Source organism: Myxine glutinosa, chromosome 2 (genome assembly GCF_964187855.1).
Source record: "Myxine glutinosa chromosome 2, kmMyxGlut1.1, whole genome shotgun sequence".
In the NCBI taxonomy this organism is placed as follows: Eukaryota; Metazoa; Chordata; class Myxini; order Myxiniformes; family Myxinidae; genus Myxine; species Myxine glutinosa.
In genome coordinates, this window is record NC_136262.1 from 112,421,014 (window position 1) to 112,445,326 (window position 24,313).

The 24,313-nt window shown below is 46.7% G+C and overlaps 1 protein-coding gene across 1 annotated transcript in view; it reads right to left on the reverse strand.

Moving 5' to 3' along the window:
• The window catches only part of UCHL5 (ubiquitin C-terminal hydrolase L5), a 33,492-nt gene that overhangs the window by 6,551 nt on the left and 2,628 nt on the right, over nucleotides 1-24,313 (reverse strand). The window contains exons 3-8 of the mRNA XM_068107441.2: nucleotides 19,821-19,926; nucleotides 19,515-19,640; nucleotides 7,066-7,127; nucleotides 6,823-6,950; nucleotides 3,564-3,627; nucleotides 2,907-2,994 (exon numbers count right to left, since the gene is read on the reverse strand). Coding sequence (XP_067963542.1) covers nucleotides 2,907-2,994; nucleotides 3,564-3,627; nucleotides 6,823-6,950; nucleotides 7,066-7,127; nucleotides 19,515-19,640; nucleotides 19,821-19,926 — 574 coding nt within the window. The remainder of the gene's footprint in view (nucleotides 1-2,906; nucleotides 2,995-3,563; nucleotides 3,628-6,822; nucleotides 6,951-7,065; nucleotides 7,128-19,514; nucleotides 19,641-19,820; nucleotides 19,927-24,313) is intronic.

Sequence of the window (24,313 nt, forward strand, 5' to 3'; positions counted from 1 at the left end):
CGCCGTATCTGCATTGCGTTTGCTTCTGACCTCCCACTCGTGCATAGCACGGGTATTTCTCTAGTGTAAGAAATAGATGGGCCCTTAAGCAATCTGGATTTATACTTTGAGCATGGAGGATATTGGATTATGGGTAAGGCTGACGTTTTTATGATAAAAGAAAAAGCATTAAAGTTTTTCAAATGTGATTTACAATATATCAGGAGCTTGAAATTATACCAAAAATATTTTACAGACTAGAAATCATCAGAAAATTCAAAAGCCCATCCGCATTCGCTTTCTACTCAAACCAAACTTGACAAAAACAACAACAACAAAAAATATACATTTTATTAATTTGTGTTCTCCATATTCTCATAATAAGGGTATGTTGAAAATTTGATGACAAAATCTCAATTGTTAATAAAAAGGATTGAACCTGGACCTGCAGACAGATGCATATACAAAACCCTATGTATATCCCGCTCCGGGGGTGAACGAGCCAACTAGGTTTTCAGCATTTATTCTGCAAATTATAAACCACTGCATAGGTCAAGGTAAGACCATATGATCCTACAAATGTAAACGAGTATGTACATTATAAAAGGAACCGTGTCTGTCTGTCGTGCTATACCTTGAGAATAGATTACCGGATTTCAATGAAACCATTGAAGGTGGATTCAGGGAACTGCCAGGAAGGTTGGTGATGCAAAAAAATAAAAAATAAACTAGAAGAATGCGACTGTCGCCAATATTCCTCTGCACAGTCCCACAACGGGAAGATGCCATCGTTCACTGTCCTAAAAATAAACAAGTTTGATTTAAATCCCTTCAGCTGTTTTCAAGTATCACATTTTCACCACCAGCCATGACAGGTTTCACATCGATTGGTGAAGCAGTTTCAGAGAAGGGATTTTTTTTTTAATATCGGCTTTCAAGCTAATATGGCTGCCACACCATGTGACATATGACCTTAAAAAAATGTACACTCTGCATATGTATGGGTAGGGGATCATGTTTGGTGAACTTTCGTGTTAATCAGATAAGGTTGGTTTTTCTATCCAAGATGGCTGCCAAACCATGTGACCTCCGACATAATCATTTTCAAACTATATGCAACAGTGGAGTTAGATTTAAAAAACCAAAAAAAAAACCACCTTTAGAGGCCATTTTTCCCCGCAAAGCGGGGGTTGGCCTTTTTCGGGAACTGTGGTTGTTGTTGTTTTTCGGTCCCCTTTTTGAAGCAATGTTTTACGGCCGGATGCCCTTCCTGACGCCAACCCTTTTTGCCGCCTTTAACGACAAGCAGGGAATTACCAGTGAACTGGTACTCAATTTGCCGACCTCGGAAGGATGACAGGCTGAGTCAACCCCCCTGGCGTTAATTCAGCGATTGACCGGGATTCGAACCCAGGATCCTAGGATCCTAAGCCGGCACCCTAGCCGCTAGCCCAACACCAGGGACTGTTAGATGATATTTGTAAAATTCCACATCGATAGGGTAAGCAGTTTCAGAGATAAAATTATTTAAGATTTTCCTTCAATCCAATATGGCTGTCACACCATGTGAACAATGATGTTTTCGTGATCATCTTTTAATCGCCATGCCTAGTCAATGACACACGTAAAGTTTCGAGTCAATCGATTTGGTGGTTTGGGAGAAGATTTTTAAAAAGGTTTAAGGTTAAATCCAATATGGCTACCAAACCACGTGATGTATGATGTCATCAATTTAATATTTCAATACAAATGGGTCATAGATCATGTGCATGCAATTTCAGATTTTTAGGATAAGGAATTGGATTAAAACATTTTTGGCTGGTATACCACACCTATGATGTCATCATTATCATGCTTTTGTTCCCCATTGGGAGTACTTGACAATGTGGCAAGTTTCTAATTTTTCCATTCAGTGGTTTCCGAGAAATAAAATTAATTATTTGCGTTTAATCCAAGATGGCTGCCATACCACGTGACCTATGACGTCACAATTATCATAAAAAAACATTCTGCATGGGTGTCACTCCTACCCTGAAAGTTTTGTCTCAATCGGACATGTGGTTGCTAAGAAAAACGAGGTTCAGCCCATATGGACGGACGGACGGACGAGCAATCCGAAAACATAATGCCTTTGGCCACCTTCGGGGGTGGACGCATAAAGAAGGAAGGTTTGTGTATATGATGGGTACATGATGCAGGGAGTTCCCTGAAGTGCATCTATGCACACGTGGTGAAACTGCAAACGCCAACTTGCGACACTGGTTATCCCCGCACAGAGGGCAGGATCTCCCAGAATCCTTTTTTTTGTTATTGCTCCATATATTATCCATCAAGGCTATGCCAAGGAAACGGAAAGCCCCGTTATTTTAGCATTTACACAAAAGCAGAGACGAGACCTCAGAGTTTGTTTTCTGCCATGGCCCGTGCCTAATGCCTACCTCCAGCCAGTTTGATGATAACTTCAGGGTAAACTTCAGGGGGGACATTTAAGGGACAAGGGAATTGCTGCAGGGGTTGGATACATGCGCACATATCAGGAGATGAAGGCATAGAGGGGTTTCAGTACCCATGATGCAGTGCATGGGCGCCATATTGCTTGGCAAGCTAAACAAGCAAAAAAAGATAAACAAGACCGAACAAGGCCAAATAATTAGCGTAACCTTCCATTGCAGTATGTCAGAATAACGAGATAAACGTGCTAGATTGTGGAGCTACTGATGCTGTCGTTGCCAGGGAAATTAATATAACCAACATGGCGGCACACATGGCATTATGGGATAACTCTGAAAACCCTCTTTACTTGAAATCCAACATTTTACTTGTATTAAATTTTATTTTAAATCAAGTTGAAAAATGGTAACCACTTTTCCAGTTGGATAATTATATAAACATCCTGCCTCACACACAATAGGGAGGTTAATACGAACCGTGAGCTCTTCAATGCGGTTTTTAAGCACTAAGCGACGGTCTGACACAACAGCCATCAGGTTGAAGCGGATTTCTCCCTCCTGGAACCTGCATATCACATCACAGAGAAATTCAACCAATTTACTCACAAGCACCAAGCGATGCAAGGAAATATACATACAATTGATAAAATGGCAGGGGAATGGAAGAAAGGATTTATAAAGAGTAGTGAAAGCAGGAGGCAGAGTGAAAGCAAGGCATGCGAGAGAAGCAGGCGGGGCGCCAGAAGCGGGGCAGGGTGCCAGAAGCGGCGTAGGCACCAGACGCGGGGCGGAGTGCCAGAAGCAAGGTGGGTGCCAGAAGCGGGGTGGGTGCCAGAAGCGGGGTGGGTGCCAGAAGCGGGGTGGGTGCCAGAAGCGGGGTGGGTGCCAGAAGCGGGGTGAGTGCCAGAAGTGGGGTGGGTGCCAGAAGCGGGGCGGAGCGCCAGAAGCGGGGCGGGGCGCCAGAAGTGTGGGGGGGATAGGGAAGTGCCAGAAGCGAGGGGGGCACCAGAAGCGAGGGGGGCACCAGAAGCGAGATGGGGAGTGAACATCAGAAAGGGAGTTAATATGAGGTGAGGCATTAGCAACAACGGTCCTGGAATTTAATTAACTGGAAGGACTGTGGCAAGCATGTACCTCTGTATCCTTCGTTCTATGACTGGTCGGACTGCACTCAGCCAAGAAGCTAACTCACAAGGACCTTGTATAGCGAGGTGGATGGGGTCCAAGGGATGAGGAAGGGGGTAAATAAATATGTCAAAGGTAAGGCCAAATGCACGAGAAGAAAATAAACAATCAAGCGAGATCGTGTGACAGGAATCAGATAACTAGCCCTTATAATTGACACTCAGTCTGACAAATTTTTTTTTTTTTAAACTTATATATGTGTTTGATATAACTGATATGAACCCCAAAAAAGTGGTAATGCCATAGGTTAAAAAGAGAAATGTAATACATGAAGTGGTGACTAAGAATGCATCCCCCGCTTATTCCATTAATTACTAGCCCCCGTTAGACTTCGTTGGAAACAGGGGCTTATGGATTGGGTCTCGTCCGTCGTATCACGGAGATATATGGACCAATTTTGTTCATACTTGACACAAAGACAATACACGATGGTATACATGTGCACATCATTTTGTTTCGCGATGTGATCAAATATTTCCGACTGGCGGCCATTTTAGTTGTTAAATCCCGATGTTGAACACATCCTCAAACATTTCTCGGACAGGCATTTGCCGATCTTGTTGAAATTTGGCAAACATATAATGAATTATGGCTTACATATGCACGCCATTTTGTTTCGAGATCAGATCCAATATGGCCGACTGGTGGCCATTTTGTTCCTTCAACGTGTGTCCCACCATTTCTCAGACATGCATGGACCGATTTTGTTCAAATTTGGCACAAAGACAATACATGAGCATACATATGCAGAAAATTTTGTTTTGTTATTTGACCAAAGATGGCCGACTGGCGGCCTTTAACTCTGTACAGCAAAATTACTAAAACCATGGGGGTTACAACATTTTATGTCTTTCTTTTTTGTGATAAGAAAAATTGCTTCGATTTACATAATTTCGATAATCGGCCCACTTTTCAGGAACGCATCCCTGATGTAAATTGGGGTTTGACAGTATTTCCAAATAATGGAGTTTTTAAAAAAACCCTTGGTCTTTGTCACTTAGAAATTAAAACCCCAAAAAATTCAGAATTTTACTTCATTACCTCTGCCATAGAGTCCACCTTCTATGGCAGAGGTAATGAAGGAAATTCTGAATTTTTTTGGGGTTTTAATTTCTAAGTGACAAAGACCAAGGGTTTTTTAAAACTCCATTATTTGGAAATACTGTCAAACCCCAATTTACATGAGGGATGTGTTCCTGAAAAGTCATGTTTTCACCCCTGTTTGTCTGTTTCTGAATAGGATATCTCAAAAGTTGTGGATGGGTTCGGACTAAATTTAGTTGAGAGGTTAGGTATGTGACACGAACAAAATGATTAGATTTTGGTGAAGATCCGCATCTGGATATGAATCTGAGAATTTTTAAAGTGATTCTTCACCATTGAGTGATAGGGCCAAAAACGATATAAAACATGATATCTCAAAAGGTTGATGACAGATTCGGATGAAACTTGGTGGATGAGTCGAGTAAGTGACAAGAACAAGCTGATTAGGTTTTGTTTCATATCCGAATCCAGATCCGACCAATCAGTGGGATACAGCCATCACATAAGCTCCCCGGAACTTCGTTCCAGGTGAGCTAAAAACAGAGAAAGAAAATCATATGGGAATTTTATGACAAAATACACCTGGAGCTGCAATTCCTCCAAAGCAGACATGAGCAATGGGGCTTCCTGTCTGTCCTTTCATGACAAAATTCAGGGAAAAACTTCCAAGCCTTCCATCGGGCAGCAAAGGACACCATCACAGTGAGCAAGACCATGGAGGATATCGAACCAAAGGTACCACCAAGCCAGGTACCGCTTTTCCAAATCTCGCAACTTTAAACCAAATTTTTCACTATCATAGAACAGTCCGGGGTGTTTACCATTCATCCCGACATCGCATCTCAACTGTCATTGATTGCTGGGTTATGGGCAATCCGTTAACCAAAAAGTTAACTTCGATAACCGTTAATCAGTTAATTAGTTTAAAATGTAACGAAAGTTATCGATAAACCATTAATGTAAATTTTTACTACAACAAAACCAAAAAAAAACAGTTTTTTGCTCTAAAACCACCTAAAAAAGTGCCAAAACTATAAAATAAGCCTTTTTGGGGTCTTTTTAAGGGCTTTAGAACATGGGCCGGCCTTACATGTTAAGGGGCCCGATTTAAAAAAAAAATTGCGGGGCCCACATACCACACTATAGCACAGCACAGTACAGAACAGCACAGTACAGTACAGCACAGCACAGCACAGCACAGTACAGAGGTGCCTTCATTACCATTCAGATTGATATCGCTCGCCAAGCCGATCGTTCCGAATCAAACTGTAATGTATGTTTGAAGTGTCTGCACCTGCAATTGAGAAGCAACTACATGGTTGTTGTTGTTGGTTGTTGGTTGTTGGTTGTCCCGAGGGACCCAGAAAAATAAACGGAGTTCCGGCGTGGACCGGAGACGCTGCCCGTGCTTAGATCTCTCCCACAAGCTGGGTAGACCATGAAATTTTTGGGTTAGCGGACTTGAGTTAACGGAAGTTAATTGTAACGGAAGTTAGTTAGTCCGATAATGATTTTCAAAGTTAACTTAAAAGTTAAATCGTTCTTCGTAAAAGTTAACTTCGTTAATTAACTTCGTTATCCTGGTGTTGGCTTAGCGGTTAGGGTGCCGGCTTGGGATCCTAGGATCCTGGGTTCGAATCCCGGTCGATCGCTGAATTAACGCCAGGGGGGTTGACTCAGCCTGTCATCCTTCCGAGGTCGGCAAATTGAGTACCAGCTTGCTGGGATGAATGATCACGGTGTGTACCCTGATTTAGAATAGGTACACCGTATCCCTGCGCATCGTCAGAGCGTGACCAAGGGTTGGCGTCAGGAAGGGCATCCGGCTATAAAAACATTGCCTCAAACAGGGAACCATGATTGTCATGGGGCCCGCAAGGCTAACCCCCGCTCTAGCGGGGAAAATGGCCTTAAAACGATCATTCATTCATTATTCATTCATTCATTTCATTCAATTAACGATTAACGGATTAACGGTTTGGTGCCCAGCTTTGGTTATGGGCAATGGATACATGATGTGATACTGTGATCTCTTGAGGAGGAGGATTCACTTTATAATCAATTCACATCCCTTTCAAAAGAAAAACATTACGATTACGAGAGTAGATATATCGTTACTACTTTATAATCAAGATCTAGCACAGTGTCAGCAACGGTGTGGTACCTAGATCAACAGGTCCCTCCTTGAGGCCATCCAGCTCGTAGAGATGACCCCCGATGGGTACGAACGACACAAAGTGAAATGCGTCGTCACGGCAACCAGGGGTTGCCTCCCCCTCCAGCAGCTGCTGCCTATTTGGTGGGGCACGTGAAGGAGGAATGCATCGATATGACTAAACCGCGGATAGATAGACAAATACAAACAATGCAGTGAAGGGAATAAAGAAGAATGAGTGGAAAGGGTCACCTTGAGAAGCTGTTGTGTACCTCCCTGATGGTGTCAGAGTTACTGAGAGCCAGACCCTTCATCTACATGTGGGTGAGAGGAGGTGAGATGTAAACTGCTCATAAATGACCCTCGTTCTCTGCACCTTCATTCATACTCGCTCGTTGCATTGTTTTTATTATTTATTATTTAAATTGTTTAGTGTTCTAAGAAATCACATGCAGGAGAGAGTCGTTAATTGATACCAGTGTACATTAATTACAAGGATTTGAGCAGAAAATGGTACAGTTCAACAAAGTTTTACATCAAATTTAATCAACATTACATTTAACAGTACTTTCAATATGTGGTTTATATCCAAGGGAGCTGTGCCCGTTCCTGAGGGGTTGTCCTCAACGAGATCGATTGTAATCTACATCGTTCATTCCAAGGAGTTTTAAAACATCAAGTCACACAAACACATACGCAGTTCACAGCAATGAAATAGCGTTATAGACATTACTTTTAAAATACAAAGGCTGAATTATAAACGTCATGTGTTTAGAATTTTAAAAGAGGTCGCACTCGGTGAGTGGCTTATTGTGTGAAAAGGGTCATTGAAGCAAATATCCTCGCGATGCTCTGCATTGATCGTCATGAGAATGAGAAAAACACGTACACACACCGAGCTTTACCTGAACTCTTTAAAAAAATTTAGCAACACTTTAAAATAAATTAGTAAGCTACCTCAAAACAAATCATTAATTAATTAATTAACAACGAAATAAATAAATAAATAAATAAATAAACAAACAAACAAACAAATAATTTGTTCTACCCACATATGAAACGAGTGAAGTCGATGGCACGCCATCGCAAATCCCCACGCTAACCACCTAAACCAAAGTTGAAAATGACAAAAGGTTCCATCAGGAATGACCCTCTGTTTTGACCCCTGTGACCCCAAGTCCCCACATAATGGGGCATGAACAGGGGTCAAATCCCCAAAAAATGATACTATCGCACCTTCGTGTCATGTGGTGACCATAACTACCAAGTTTGGTGAATTTCTGCACAGATGTTTAGGAGATAGCACGATGGACGGAGAGACAGACAAACAGATGGAGCAGATTACAATATCTCCCCGTTTTTAAGCGGTGAAGCCCCTTCAATATTTGGCTTTATCATCTATCTATAATTCCAGTAATCTCTGTGTGTTTGTTTGTACGTTTGTACGTTTGTACGTTTGTTTGTTTGTCTGTGACCGCTGTTTCTCGACAACTACCGGTCCGATATACTTTAAACTTGCCAGGTATATTGCTGGGGACCCGAGGATGTGCCTTTTCAAGGTTTGAAATTAATCGGACAAGTACTTACCGAGCTATGGCGATTTAGCCGTTCGCCGTTCGCTTTGGCTTTGCGAATGGACCAAACCATTCATGTAAATAGAGGGGGGGGGGGGGGGGTGTTCTGTGGTCGTTCGCTTTGGCTTTGTGAATGGACCAAACCATTCATGTAAATAGAGGGGGGTTCTGTGGTCGTTCGCTTTGGCTTTGCGAATGGACCAAACCATTCATGTAAATAGAGGGGGGGGGTTCTGTGGTCGTTGCGAATGGACCAAACCATTCATGTAAATAGAGGGAGGGGGGTTCTGTGGTCGTTACTGCCACGTGGTTTCAAAGTTTTTTTTTTGTTGTTGTTGTTTGCACGCATGTTTTTTTGCACCCACGTACGGGCACGCCCTAGGATGTTTACACACACACACCCCTACACAAATTTTTTTTTTTTTTTTTTTTTGGCAAGGAACGGGCACCCACGTACGGGCACGTCCTAGCTTATATATAGTACGGGCATGCCCTAGTTCCTTTAATCCGTCCATCAAAAATGAAGAAGAAACTTTCTAACCCACTGTGTTTACTTCTAAAGGGTTGTAAAGGGTGATTCTAAAGGGTTGTAAAGGGTAATTTTAAGGGGATCTAAATGGTGATTCTAATGGATTTCATTGGTTTCTAGGCTTTGCCTGTTTCATATTAAAACTTCCAAATTGAACCACTTCCTTCGGACACAGATGTGATTTGTTTTTTAAGTGTGGGGATTAAAAAAGGATATGAAGAATTTGTGAAACCCGTGGCCCCGAAAAGCCAATCTCGGAAGTGTACCTGTATCTATGGAATAATTCCTTGCTACATTACAAGGAAACATTTATCGTCGGGTGGGGAATCAAACCCATACTACACAGCTCAAAGGTAGTGCACCACCCGTGCGCCATCTTGTCAGCCAATACAATATTTAATAATGTACTGTGGCGGACACAACGCCAGCGGGTAATAATTCCGCGCACCAGTGGGTGACGCAAGCGACCGGGCGTGGAAGCACGGCTCGGGCCACGCCCAGAGCAAAGGCGTCGTGAGGCGCAGGGTTGGACTGGAATACATGCCCCGCCTTTCGGCCGACTGGCCACGCCCGAGGGCAAGGCGTGGCCTCGGGACATATACGCGGGCTCGAGAGTCGAGCCCGCCCAGTGCTTACGTGCAAGCATAGAATAAAGTGTTTGGTTTTGTACAACGCGTGGTGGCCTACCTTCTTGGCAAACGAGTTGTGTGTGCACGGCACCACACTGGTGACCCCGACTGGTTCAGCCGTAGCTGACCCCTGAACGCACCATGGCTACCAACGCTGTCGCCGTTAAACTCCCGGAGTTCTGGGAAGCACAGGCCGACGTTTGGTTTGTGCAGGCCGAAGCCCAATTCCAGCTCCGGGGCATCACGGCGGACGACACCATGTACTTTCACGTGGTCGCCGCCCTCGGGCCCGGCACTGCCGCCCGCGTCGTGTCCATCCTTCGGCGCCCGCTGGGCGCCCACAAGTACGCGTCGCTCAAACGACTTCTCCTCACCACGTTCGGGCTCACGGAGGCCGACCGCGCCGACTGCCTCCTTGACCTTCCTGCCCTCGGCGACACACGACCGTCCATTCGGATGGATTATATGTTGTCCCTTCTTGGAGACCAACGCCCGGATTTCCTTTTCCGAGCGCTTTTCCTCCGCCAGCTACCTGCGCAGGTGCGGCTCGCGCTGGCCGGTTCGACCATAACGGAACCCCGCGCCCTGGCCGGAGAGGCGGACAAATTTTTCGCGGTCTGCGACGCGCGGCCGACGTATGGCGCTGCCGTAGTGGATCCCGGTGTGGAGGCTTCAGCGCCGCACACGCAGCCAACGTATAGCGCTGCCGTACTGGATCCCAGTGCGGAGGCTTCAGCGCCGAGCCCCCTCGTAGCCGCTGCTACACCCCGTCCACCACCGCCGTCACGACCGACGCGGCAGCCACCACCGGGGCAAACCTGGTGCTATTATCATGCCAGGTTCGGCCGCAAGGCTAGGGCGTGCCACCCGCCGTGCTCTTTCGACGGGTCGGGAAATGACCGGGCCGGCGCTCACTTGCGGCCATGAGCGTCGGGCATTCCGGCAGCCTTCTTTTCCTCACAGACACCTCGTCTGGTCGTCGATTTCTGTGCAACACGAGCGCAGGTAAGCGTCCTCCCTGCCTCCGCGTCCGACAAGCAAGCCGCGGGCCGGGGCCCCGCCTTGCTCGCCGCCAACGGAACTCCCATCCGCACATTCGGGAGGCGTTGTCTCTCGCTGCGTTTCGGGGGGCAGCGCTTCCAATGGTCTTTCGTCACCGCCAGCGTGCCAATGGCCCTGCTCGGTGCGGATTTCCTTTGTGCGAATGGGCTGTTGGTGGACGTTAAGCGTAGACGTCTCGTCCAGGCCGAAACCTTCAGCTCGCTCGCTTGCTCGCTGAGCGGCTCACCGAGCGGCTTACCAAGTGGCTTCCTGAGCGGTTCCGTCCCGGCGAGGTTGGTCTGTACGCTTCCGGCAGCGGACGAGTTTACCCGCCTCCTCGCCAGTTTCCCGGCACTCACGCGGCCCACCTTTTCAGCAGTGGCCGTCAAACACGGGGTGGAACACCACATTCCCACCGTCGGACCACCGGTCTACGCCCGAGCGCGCCGCCTCGACCCAACGAAGCTCGCCGTTGCGAAAGCGGTGTTCGCCACGCTGGAGTGGCTGGGCATCGTCCGGCGCTCCAACAGCGCATGGGCCTCACCTCTGCACATTGTGCCCAAGCCCGGCGGCGGATGGCGGCCGTGCGGTAACTACCGCCGGCTCAACGACGCCACCACCCCCGACCGCTACCCGGTCCCGCATATTCAGGACTTTTCCGCCCGGTTGGCGAAAACGACCATTTTTTCCAAGGTGGACCTCATCCGGGGCTACCACCAGGTCCCCGTACAACCGGACGATGTACCGAAGATGGCCGTTATAACACCATTCAGCCTCTTCGAGTTCTTGCGGATGCCTTTTGGGTTGAAAAATGCGGCCCAGGCATTCCAGCGGCTCATGGACAGCGTCTTGCGCGACTTGTCCTTCGTCTACGTCTACCTGGACGACATCCTAGTCGCGAGCGCGTCCCGGGAGGAGCACCTGCTCCATCTCCACACGCTCTTCGAACGCCTGGGACAGCATGGCCTGATCATCAACCCCGCGAAGTGCCGGTAAGGCGTCACCGCCATCGACTTCTTGGGGCACCGCATCACCATGCACGGGCCCATCCCTTTACCGGCCAAGGTGGAGGCGGTCAGGAGTTTCCCACGCCGCCGCACGATCAAGGGGCTCCAGGAATTCCTGGGCATGGTGAATTTTTATCACCGTTTCGTGCCCCGCGTCGCCCAGCTCCTGCGCCCCCTGCACGAGGCCCTCCGGGGGAAGCCGGGCAAAGGTGATATCGCCTGGACGGAGCAGATGGATGCGGCGTTTGCGGGCGTGAAGCTGGCCTTGGCCAACGCCACCATGCTGGTGCACCCGGCGCCCGATGCACCAATCGCCCTCACCACCGACGCGTCGGACTACGCGGTGGGCGCGGTGCACGAGCAGTGGGTGAATGGTGCTTGGCAGCCGCTGGCGTTTTTTAGCCGGCAGCTCCGCCCGCACGGACGCCGGTACAGCACCTTCGACCACGAGCTTCTCGGACTCCACCTGGCGGTCCGACACTTCCGCCATCTTCTCGAGGGCCGCCCGTTCACGGCCTTCGTCGATCACAAGCCCCTTGTTTTTGCGATGGCCAAGGTCGCCGAGCCATGGTCGGCCCGGCAGCAACGTCACCTCTCTGCCGTGTCCGAGTACAGGACGGACATCCGACACGTCGCGGGTAAGGACAACCCGGTGGCGGATTGCCTTTCCCGGTCCATCGCACACGCGGTCCACCTCGGGATCGACTATGCCCGGATGGCGGCGGACCAGACCGCCGACCCCGACGTCCAGGCCTTTCGGACCGCCATCACGGGCCTCCACGTCACCGAGGTACCGTTCGACGTCGCGGGCACTGCCCTCTTGTGCGACGTCTCCCTCGGCCGGCCTCGCCCCATCGTGCTGGCTGGCTGGCAGCGCCCGGTTTTTTACGCCATCCACGGCCTGTCCCACCCAGACACGAAGGCTTCCCAGAAGCTTGTCGCGGCAAAGTTCGTCTGGCATGGCCTCCGGAAGAACGTCCGCGACTGGGCCAGGACGTGCCTCGCGTGCCAGCGCGCGAAAGTCCACCGCCACACCCAGGCCCTGTTGGCCCCGTTTACGGTGCCCGAACGTAGGTTCGACCATGTGCACGTCGACTTGGTGGGACCTCTGCCCCCCTCGCGGGGTTTCACCCACCTCCTCACCATGGTGGACCGCACCACCTGGTGGCCGGAGGCCGTGCCATTGGCGGCGACGGCTGCGGCTGACGTCGCGCAAGCTTTCATCGCCACTTGGGTTGCCCGGTTCGGCGCCCCCTCGGACATCTCATCCGACCGCGGCCCCCAGTTCACCTCGGAGCTCTGGGGAGCGATGGCGCAAGGGCTCGGCATCAAGCTGCACCGCACCACGGCCTACCACCCCCAGGCCAACGGCCTGTGCGAGCGCTTCCATCGCTCGATGAAGGCCGCGCTCCGGGCCAGCCTCCGCGACGGCAGCTGGGCCGACAGGCTCCCCTGGGTCCTGCTGGGCCTCAGGACAGCGCCCAAGGACGACCTGTGCGCGTCCTCGGCAGAGCTGGTCTTCGGACAACCACTGCGGGTACCGGGCGAATTTATCCCCGACTCCACGGCACCTTGGTCCGCGGCGCAACAGCGCTCCACCCTTCAGGAGACCGCCAGGAGGTTCGCCCCGGTGCCGACGGCACACCACGGTTGCCCGTCCTCACACGTCGCCCCGGAGCTTCGCACGGCAGAGTACGTTTTTGTCCGGCACGACGCCCACCGGGCACCGCTGCGGCCCCCGTACGACGGGCCCTTCCGCGTGCTGGAGACCGGGGACAAGCACTTCACCATGGACATCGGCGGTACTCCAGATCGTATCTCCGTGGACCGCCTCAAGCTGGCCCACCTCGACCTGGACCACCCCCCGCAAGCAGCGCTGCCTCCGCGTGGAGGCCGCCCCCCGGCGGCCAGACCCCCAGCACCCCCGCCGTCCCGCCATCCCCCAGCCCTGCACGCATGGCCAGAGGGCGTTTCGGCCGGGTCATCCGGCTTCCCCGCAAGCTCACCCTTCAGGTGCGCGGGAATTCTGGGGGGGGGGGCGCGTGTGGCGGACACAACGCCAGCGGGTAATAATTCCGCGCACCAGTGGGTGACGCGAGTGACCGGGCGTGGAAGCACGGCTCGGGCCACGCCCGGAGCAAAGGCGTCATGAGGCGCAGGGTTGGACTGGAATACATGCCCCGCCTTTCGGCCGACCGGCCATGCCCGAGGGCAAGGTGTGGCCTCGGGACATATACGCGGGCTCGAAAGTCGAGCCCGCCCAGTGCTTACGTGCGAGCATAGAATAAAGTGTTTGGTTTTGTACAACGCGTGGTGGCCTACCTTCTTGGCAAACGAGTTGTGTGTGCATAGCACCACAGTACAATTTTTAATGTCTCTGTTTTTCAGCGCTTAAAGGTGCCTGATTAATTTATAACAAACAGTCGAACATACCATCGTTCATACACCGAAGAGAAGGGATGCGGAATATCACATCATGCTACCAGACTTGCTGTGCTCGGCCATCTTAAGAGTTGATAGCGAAATGAAACGGCTGATTGTGTGCATTTTAACAAGTGCTGGTGTTTCAGTTCCACTTCCATTTGTTTGGGCATCCCTTTTGGGCCTCATTCCCAGCCTAATTCAGATACAGCCACCGTGGGCCAATATATATATATATATAATAGCAAAATGTCCGTTTGTTTGTTTGTTTGTGAACCTACTCCTCTGAACTCCCAAGGTTAATCGGCACAAAACTTTATAGGATAACATCTTTTACCACCCTGCACATAAATAGGGGTTTTAAAACAGTTTTTTTTCTCAAAATTCATAACTTAAAACCATCTGAGCTGCCACCTGTCGCCATGATCTCCGAGGGTCGATTAAAATATTCAAATCTTTATTAAAAGCCCAATTTCTATTAGATTTTAACACGGATATCGATATAATTAGTTTGATGGTGAGCTCCGATCATCAAATATGTTATCATATGTGAGAAACAACTCTTTGTTCTATCCACATATGAAACGTGCTTAACGTAAGACGTTACCATGATCGGTAAGTTCGGCAAAGGAGTCACGTGAACTCTGAAATGTGCTAATTATTCAAAAACCGAAAATAGTACAAACGCAACCTATACATAGATTTAAAGGTAATTTTACTGCTCATCTAACAACATCACTCTCAAGTGTGAAAAATAGATTGTAGAAAAAAGGACCCACGTGACCCCCAACTACAAACCGCCAAATGACAACGGGTGAACCTCCAATGATTACCTCATCCTCACAACAAGGTGAGTTGTTGTTTTGCTCTTTGTTTGGGATCATACTGCTTTGAGCTCCCATGGTTAATCACAACGAAACTTTCTAACAACAGATTTTTAACCACGATATACCCGAATAGGGGTTTTATACCGTGATGAGGAGGTCATTTGGCCCGTTATTATCGTGTTGCACTCCCGAGTTCATTTATTTACAAACCCGAGGTATTTTCTTTACTAGAGCTTCACTCCCTTTTCCACCCTTTAGATCCTTTCCACCCTTTAGACCCTTTCCACCCCTTAGACCGCTCTAGACCCCTTACACTACACACCTTAGACCCTTCAAACCCCTCAGACTCCTTTCGACCCTTTACACACCGTTAGACCCATTTAAACCCTGTACACCCTATAGACCTCTTCATACCCTTTACACACCTTAAACCCCATTACACTACACACCTTAGACCCTTTAAACCCCTTTCGACCCTTCACATCCCTTTGTCCCTTTACACCCCTTTGAACACCTTTCAACCCTTCACATCCCTTAACCCTTCAGACCCCTTACACTCCTTAGTAGATCCTTTACACCCCATTATACCCCTTTACACCCCTTAGACCTTTTAATACCCGTTTCGACCCTTTTGAGACTTTTTCAGACCTATTGACTTTTTAAGACTCTTTGGACAATGTAAAACTCTCTGGAAAATTTAAGACCATTTGGACATTTTTGACCCCTTTTGCTCTTCGTCCTTAGACACCTTTAGACCCCATTTGGCCCTTTTAAGAGCCTTGATTCTTTAAACACTTTAGTCTCCTTTATGACCGTAAAAACACCCCTTAGAAAATTTGAAAAAAAAATCCTCCCAAAATCGGTTTTGCCGACCTTTCTGTGCACTATTCGCGTCGCATCACAAGTTGTAATGACGAATCTAAACTGACATCACAAAGTGAAACTGAAACTACTGATATATGGATCATCGAATGGAAAACCAGAATTAAATACTGTGGGAAATTGCTGAAAACTAAGCTATGGGGAATATAGAGAGAGGGGAAGGACGGAGCTGAAGAAACAATGTGGAGAGGGATAGGTGCCTGGAGGTGGTCGGTTGGTATGGAAAAAACTTTGGTGATCTTCCATCAGGTTGTAGGCCCAAAACATGTTTAAACCCGTTTCCCAGCTGAGCTTTCATAACATCACCCTCACTCCTGAGCAGTACTTCCGAGGTACATAAAGAATGGATTGGAAATCTCAGCTGATAGAATGGACCGAGGTTGTCGAGGTTACCAGCTGCACCCATTGCGACATTTGTTCACTGAATATTTACACTGAATTCCCGTTTCTACCAATGAATGAATGATCGTTTTTAAGGCCATTGTCCCCGCTAGAGCGGGGGTTAGCCTTGCGGGCCCCATGACAATCATGGTTCCCTGTTTGAGGCAATGTTTTTATGGCCGGATGCCCTTCCTGACGCCTACCAATACACACTAAAAAAGGAAATTGCTCATTTCAGGTGAGACATCTATGAGCCCCTGTCCTTGACGGGTACGTTTGCTAGTAATAATATAAGTGACCGATGATAACTTGACACAAATGTTATACTTAGTCTTGCTTATTTATATAAAAAATATTTTGTTTAAACCCAGGATGAAATTTGTGCCTACAGCGCATTCAGAAAGTATTCAGACCCCTTCACTTTTTCACATTTTGTTATGTTGCAGCCTGATGCTGAAATCGTTTAAATTCATTTTTTCCCTCATCAATCTACACTCAATACCCCATAATGACAAAGAGAAAACAAGATTTTAGAAAGTTTTGCAAGTTTATTAAAAAGAAAAAAAACTGAAATATCACATTGACATAAGTATTCAGACCCTTTGCTAAGACACTTGAAATTTAGCTCAAGTGCCTCCCATTTCTCTTGATCATCTTTGAGATGTTTCTACACCTTGATTGGAGTCCACCTGTGGTATATTCAATTGATTGGACACGATCTGGAAAGGCACACACCTGTCTATATAAGGTCTCACAGCTGACAATGCATATCAGAGCAAAAACCAAGCCATGAGGTCGAAGGAACTGTCTGCAGAGCTCAGAGACAGGATTGTGTCGAGGCACAGATCTGGGGAAGCCTACAAAAAATTTCTGCTGCATTGAAGGTTCCCAAGAGCACAGTGGCCTCCATAATTCTTAAATGGAAGATGTTTGTAACAACCAGGACTCTTCCTATAGCTGGCCGCCCGGCCAAACGGAGCAATTGGGGGAGAAGGGCCTTGGTAAGAGAGGTGACCAAGAACCCGATGGTCCCTCTGGCTGAGCTCCAGAGATCCTGTGTGGAGATGGGAGAAACTTCCAGAAGGACAACCATCACTGCAACACTCCACCCATCTGGGCTTTATGGCAGAGTGACAACACGGAAGCCTCTCCTCAATGAAAAACACATGAAATCCCACTTGGAGTTTGCAAAAAAGCACCTAAAGGACTCTCAGACTGTGAGAAACAAGATTCTGTGGTCTGGTGAAACCAAGATTGAACTGTTTGGCTTCCATCTGGCCCCTATTTGTGATATTTCAGTTTTTTCTTTTTAATAAATTTGCAAAACTTTCTAAAATCCTGTTTTCTCTTTGTCATTATGGGGTATTGAGTGTAGATTGAGGAGGGAAAAAATGAATTTAAACGATTTCAGCATAAGGCTGCAACATGACAAAATGTGAAAAAAGGGAAGGGGTCTGAATACTTTCTGAATGCACTGTAAATGTAAACTTGCAGGAATAAGGAGAAGTAAGAAATGCTATTACCTGCTTTCTCCAGTTGTGGGTTCTACCCACGTGTACAGAGTCAGTCCCTTATCACTAAAATCACAATTGGCCTTTCTTTGCAGTGTTGCACTAATCTCCATTTGCTATAATACTTTATTGGGCCGCAGACCGTTTCTGATTGGCTGTTGTTACCAAGACCTTTTGTCACTTCCCTGTGCCATTGACTACACACCTGAAGGGAAGCACAGGATGTAGTTTAAATGTAGATTATTGTTTAGAGCGATTCCTCATCGGATCTGGATGATTGGTTAAAAACAGGATTCACGAAGCTGATGCAAAATGATATTTGGACAGGTAAATTAACTCATGTTTGAGGTACTTTGGACGAGTATGAAAGCGTATTGGTTAAGACCGATGCATCGGCTGCCAATGATAGCATATGCTGCCAATACGCCATAACAGTCTGGAGGAACTACTACTATTACTTTCCCGAACCGGAATGCTTGTCAGAGTGCAAGAAGGAAGGCATGGCAATTGGCTCCAGGCTGCTGGATTACCCCCTCCACACTAATTTAACGGCCCCAATTATTCCCGCCTTCTTGGCTGGGGAGCGTCTTTACAGGCAGGTCTTTCACGAATCGGTTGGCCAGGCCTGATGTTCAAACAGAGGTGAAACGAATTTGTGATTTGTTCAGGTGTTTGTGATTTAAATTTGTGATTTATGTGATAAATTTGTGATTTATGCCTGGTGTTGGCTTAGCGGTTAGGGTGCCGGCTTGGGATCCTAGGAGCCTGGGTTCGAATCCCGGTCGATCGCTGAATTAACGCCAGGGGGGTTGAATCAGCCTGTCATCCTTCCGAGGTCGGCAAATTGAGTACCAGCTTGCTGGGATGAATGATCCCGGTGTGTACCCCGGTTTAGAATAGGTACACCGTATCCCTGCGCATCGTAAAAGGTGACTAAGGGTTGGCGTCAGGAAGGGCACCCGGCCATAAAAACATTGCCTCAAACAGGGAACCATGATTGTCATGGGGCCCGCAAGGCTAACCCCCACTCTAGCGGGGAAAATGGCCTTTAAAACGATCATTCATTCATTCATATTCAGGGTGCCGGCGATAACTCGCCCACTCTTCACGAGACAATGTCGGACCTTCAACATCCATCAACGACCAATGCTGGCATACGGGTCCTCCTGCATAACGTCCTTCTGACAGTCGGCTCACAGAGTGACAGCTCGGGTCGATATTCAAACTCAAACTATGTGGGGAGTACGCATACCCCAAGGCCCTAAGCTATCCTGCCAGGCCTAAAATGGCCCAAAATAGATTTTAAAAAAAACAAAAACCCAAACCCCAGAGAGAAATAAGCTTTGATCAGACAAGCGCAGATTCCAATGAAAAACCTCTCAAGATCGAAACTCAAACTGTATTGAGAAGTTGAATAACAAATAAGTTGTTTGCAAAAAAGAGAAATAAAAAAATGGTGAAAGTGCTTCCAAAATCTCGGTGGTGTCATGGTTAGATTATCCGCTGTGAGTCTGAGAGGTTGGCGGTTCAAACCCCGGCTGAGTCATACCAAAGATTTTAAATATAGTGCGTGCTGCTTCCTCGCTTGACGATCAGCATTTGAAAGGTTAAGAGCACGGACAATCCCCATAGGTTGGCAACCATGGAGATGGGGAAATTTTTCCTGAGGAAATGCCCCGCTGAGTGGTGGTGGGACATGTGGTGCCATTGTTGTGATGCCGCTGGTACGCAGAGTGCCCTGGGAAGTGACGGCACTTCCTCCAAGCTCAGTGGCTGTGTTTACCTCGTCTAACAGTCTTGTTTTGTGTCGCGGATGTTCCACAACGAGCCTTAGATCATGTAAAAACAAATAAATCCCAAGTTCCAAAAGGGAAATAAGGCATATGGAATGTGTCTCACCGCTGGATCAAATTGTCGGCTGAAGTCACGGAAAGCAGACAGTGCAGGACCCAGAGATACATCGTCGTGGGAACAGTTCAGCACGACACTTAGCAGCGCAAGGGTTGCACAGGCATTGACTATCACCTGGGATGGGGTGCAAGGAGGAAGGTATGGCGATTGGTATGGGTGTGATTGGAGGCTGCTGTAAAATGAATGAAAATGAAGACTAGACCGTGCTGTTAATAAATAAATAAAAGGTAGATGACGAATCTCAAGACTTTGTGGTGAAAGACGATCGTACGGACCCATCCACCCACGTCTTACCTGTTTGGCAAAGAAGATGTCATTGATTCTTGAGTCGGTCACAATCTCACCCGCGGGTTCCTCTCCCCCTCGCCATTTACACAGGAATATCAAGCCATGGACGGGACTACAGGAAAGATTTGACAGGTGTGAGGGCATTGTGACGTCATTCGTGACAGCGTTAGACGGTCTGCAATGTTCAACAAATCATGCTGGGGACCATCACCATGAGAAATAGCTCGACGTACCCTCCGTTACCAATCCAGTACTTTTGAACAAATAAGTCATAATGACTTGCGGTGCCATCAGATGTACAGGTTGTTCATGTGACGCTTCCGATTAATTATCAACCAAACTCGTGGGAACATGGATCTTTGTGGACCATCCAATAGTCATCCAAACTATATTTAAAGCCGTTCACCAAATCAGCGAACATTACATGTTCCAGAGGGTTGTACCATCGATCTATCTGGCTAAAGCTGAAAAATGGCTTGGACGCGGAGTCTACAATGCGACATCAATTTGTTTTACCATTCTCTGGTGGCCTCCGTCCGCCCTAAGTCTACGTAACGTGTCCCAACGAAACATCTTCAATTCCTTCCATGATCAGGTAAAACTGGATCATTACATTCCAGTGTCTTCTGTGGACTCTTTCCATCACATATTGGTCCTCATACGTACATATGGAGAACCACGCAGAAGTAGCAAATCCCAGTCTCGCCTAATCTGGCAGGATGGTACACTGGTACAGAGTGGCTAGCCTCAGGTTAGCCGTTCGGGGTGGGTTCGTTTCGACGATAAACTACTGCCCTGGTGCTTAGCACGTGGGCCATTTTTATTCCAAGGTGTGCCATCCCTTGGATGGACGTTAGGCTGGGTGTCCCATTTGTTAACATTAGTTATAAAAAAAAAAAAAAAAAAACCACCTTTAGAGGCCATTTTTCCCCGCAAAGCGGGGGTTGGCCTTTTTCGGGAACCGTGGTTGTTGTTGTTTTTCGGTCCCCTATTTGAAGCAATGTTTTACGGCCGGATGCCCTTCCTGACACCAACCCTTTTTGCCGCCTTTAACGACAAACAGGGAATTACCAGTGAACTGGTACTCAATTAGCCGACCTCGGAAGGATGACAGGCTGAGTCAACCCCCCTGGCGTTAATTCAGCGATCGACCGGGATTCGAACCCAGGATCCTTGGATCCTAAGCCGGCACCCTAGCCGCTAGCCCAACACCAGGGATATTTGTTAACATTAGTTGGTGGACAGTAAATATCTCATGGTGTTTCACAAACAGTAGTTGAGTAATCGTCGGTGCTCTGAACAAATCACAAGTTCCTGGCCCGACTACCACTACCTAGGCAAAGGCAAATCACCCAGTGCTATCATTGCCGTGAGCCGTGAGGTTACCTTGGCAGCACTGGATCCACATCCAGGAAAAACAACAAAAAAAGAGTTACGTCTAACTCACCTTTTAGATACTGTGATGTCCTCATAATATCTGTGAATGGTGAACTCCTCTCTTGACTATTCCAAGTACTGTATAGTATAGTACAGTACATGATTAGCCTCCTCACAATTGTGCCTTTCATGTTTGTGGAATTTAAACTTTTTATCCATAAAGACTCCATAATCCTTCTGTTGGTTCCAGCACGTGTACACACACACACACACACACACACACACACACACACACACACACACACACACACACACACACACACACACACACACACACACACACACACACACACACACCTCACTCAACAAGGAGCTTCAGAGAAAGAACAGAAAGGATGCAAGAGAGGCTGTTATGGAAGGATCGACCATTTGTTAAACAATACCATAAATTGAAAAATTGCAAGCTTCGACAAACCAACTTAAACCAAGTTAAACCAAGCTTCAACAAACCAACTTAAACCAAGCTTCGACAAACCAACTTAAACCAAGCTTCGACAAACCAACTTAAACCAAGCTTCGACAAACCAACTTAAACGAAGCTTCGACAAACCAACTTAAACCAAGCTTTGACAAAACAAATTAAACCAAGCCTCGACAAACCAACTTAAACCAAGCTTCGACAAACCAACTTAAACCAAGCTTCAACAAACCAACTTAAACCAAGCTTCAACAAACCAACTTAAACCAAGCTTTGACAAACTAACTTCAACCAAGCTTCAACAAACCAACTTAAACCAAGCTTCGACAAATCAACTTAAACCAAGCTTCGACAAACCAACTTAAACCAAGCTTCGACAAACCAACTTAAACCAAGCTTCGAAAAACCAACTTAAACCAAACTGACAAACCAACTTAAACCAAGCTTCGACAAATCAACTTAAACCAAGCTTCGACAAATCAACGTCATTCTTCACATGACATCCTTTCACATGACAACAACTTAAGCCAAGCTTCGACAAACCAACTTAGCTCTTGCACGAGCCTCAATATTATATACAAACAAACAAAAAAATTAAAAAAAATAAAAATAAAAGCTTCGACAAACCAACTTAAACCAAGCTTCGACAAAACAATTTAAACCAAGCTTTGACAAACCAACTTAAACCAAGCTTCGACAAACCAACTTAAACCAAGCTTTGACAAAACAAATTAAACCAAGCTTCAACAAACCAACTTAAACCAAGCTTTGACAAACCAACTTAAACCAAGCTTCGACAAACCAACTTAAACCAAGCTTTGACAAAACAAATTAAACCAAGCCTCGACAAACCAACTTAAACCAAGCCTCGACAAACCAACTTAAACCAAGCTTCGACAAACCAACTTAAACCAAGCTTCGACAAACAAACTTAAACCAAGCTTCGACAAACAAACTTAAACCAAGCTTCGACAAATCAACTTAAACCAAGCTTCGACAAACCAACTTAAAGCAAGCTTCGACAAACCAACTTAAACCAAGCTTCGACAAACCAACTTAAACCAAACTGACAAACCAACTTAAACTAAGCTTCGACAAACCAACTTAAACCAAGCTTCGACAAATCAACTTAAGCCAAGCTTCGACAAACCAACTTAGCTCTTGCAAGAGCCTCAATCTTATATACAAACAAACAAACAAAAAAATAAAATAAAAATAAAAATAAAAGATTCGACAAACCAACAATGGACCTCTGGTAGCTTGCAACTGTTGCTGCGTTTTTGCCCGAGGAAGAACTGCTGGAATCGATATATCTGGGTTCTTCACAACATCTTTGTTTCCTTCACATTTCTTTCTACTTTTTCATATCTCTTATTCATTCTAATTCTTGCTTATTCTTTACTTCTCTCTTTCTTTATCTATCTGTCTTGAGAGAAGTTAATTGTTGCAGAAAAGTTTCTGGAAGGTTCACTTGGCTGCGCCTGGATGGGTTTGAGGGAAGAGGGGTAGCGGCTGAAACCCGAATCCTATCCAGGTTCCTTCTGATGACTCCATCTTTGCTTTTTACTTCTTCTGGTTCCTTCTGGTGACTCCAATGCAGTATTTGGTTTTCCATTTCATTATCCACAGGCTGGAGAGATTACAAAAAAGACTTTGATAGTGTCCCACATTCATGGATTATAAAATGCATGCACGTATACAAAGTTAACCCCCAAATAGTCACACCGATAGAGAAAGCAATGACGCTCTGGAATACAACGCTGATACTCCCTCACTTGGAAGGTAAAATTGAAATCCCAGGGGTAAAGATACGGTGTGGTATCTTACAATGTGACAGTCTTTCCCCCTTCCGGTTTTGTCTGGCTCCTGGATCTGGACCCACTGAGTAACCTCATCAATGAACAAGGACACGGTTACAATCTAATGTCGAAAAGAAAAATGACCAAATAACCTTGAAAGGTGACACATCTACTGTACATGGATTATCTAAAACTCTCCTCAACGAATGATAACAAATTGGCAGATCAACTCAAACTAGTAAAGCGCTACTCGGGGGACATTCAAATGGAATTTGGTCTTGACAAATGCGTCAAATGCACATTTCTATCTGGTAAAACAAAAAGAACAAACAACATCCCAATCGATCAAAATACAACAATACAGGAACTAGAAAGCAAAGCATCTTACAAATACCTCAGAATAGAAGAAGGTCCCCAGGTACAACACAAAAATAATGTGTAAAATAATCAGCAAACAGTACCCATGCAGAATAAGACCAATTCTGAAATCATCCTTCTCTCCAATGAACAAAATCAAAGCTATAAACCAACTTGCAGTACCAGTATAGCTGTGAAATTATAAACAGGCTACAATCGGAGATCAACAACTTGGACACCAAAACAAGAAAACTTCTAACTATTCATAAACTATTCTACAAAAACCAATGCATTCCGGTTTTTACTTGCCGAGGTGAGGAGGAAGAGGCGATCTGATGAAGTTTAACCAAGTGCACAGAACAGCGTGCCTAGGCCTAGCGGAGTATATGAAAAGCTCAACAGACTATCGAATAAGATTTGCACACAAGCAAGAAAACAGCAAATCAGAAAAGGTATCCGTATTTAGCAACAAACTTCCAAAAACAGGT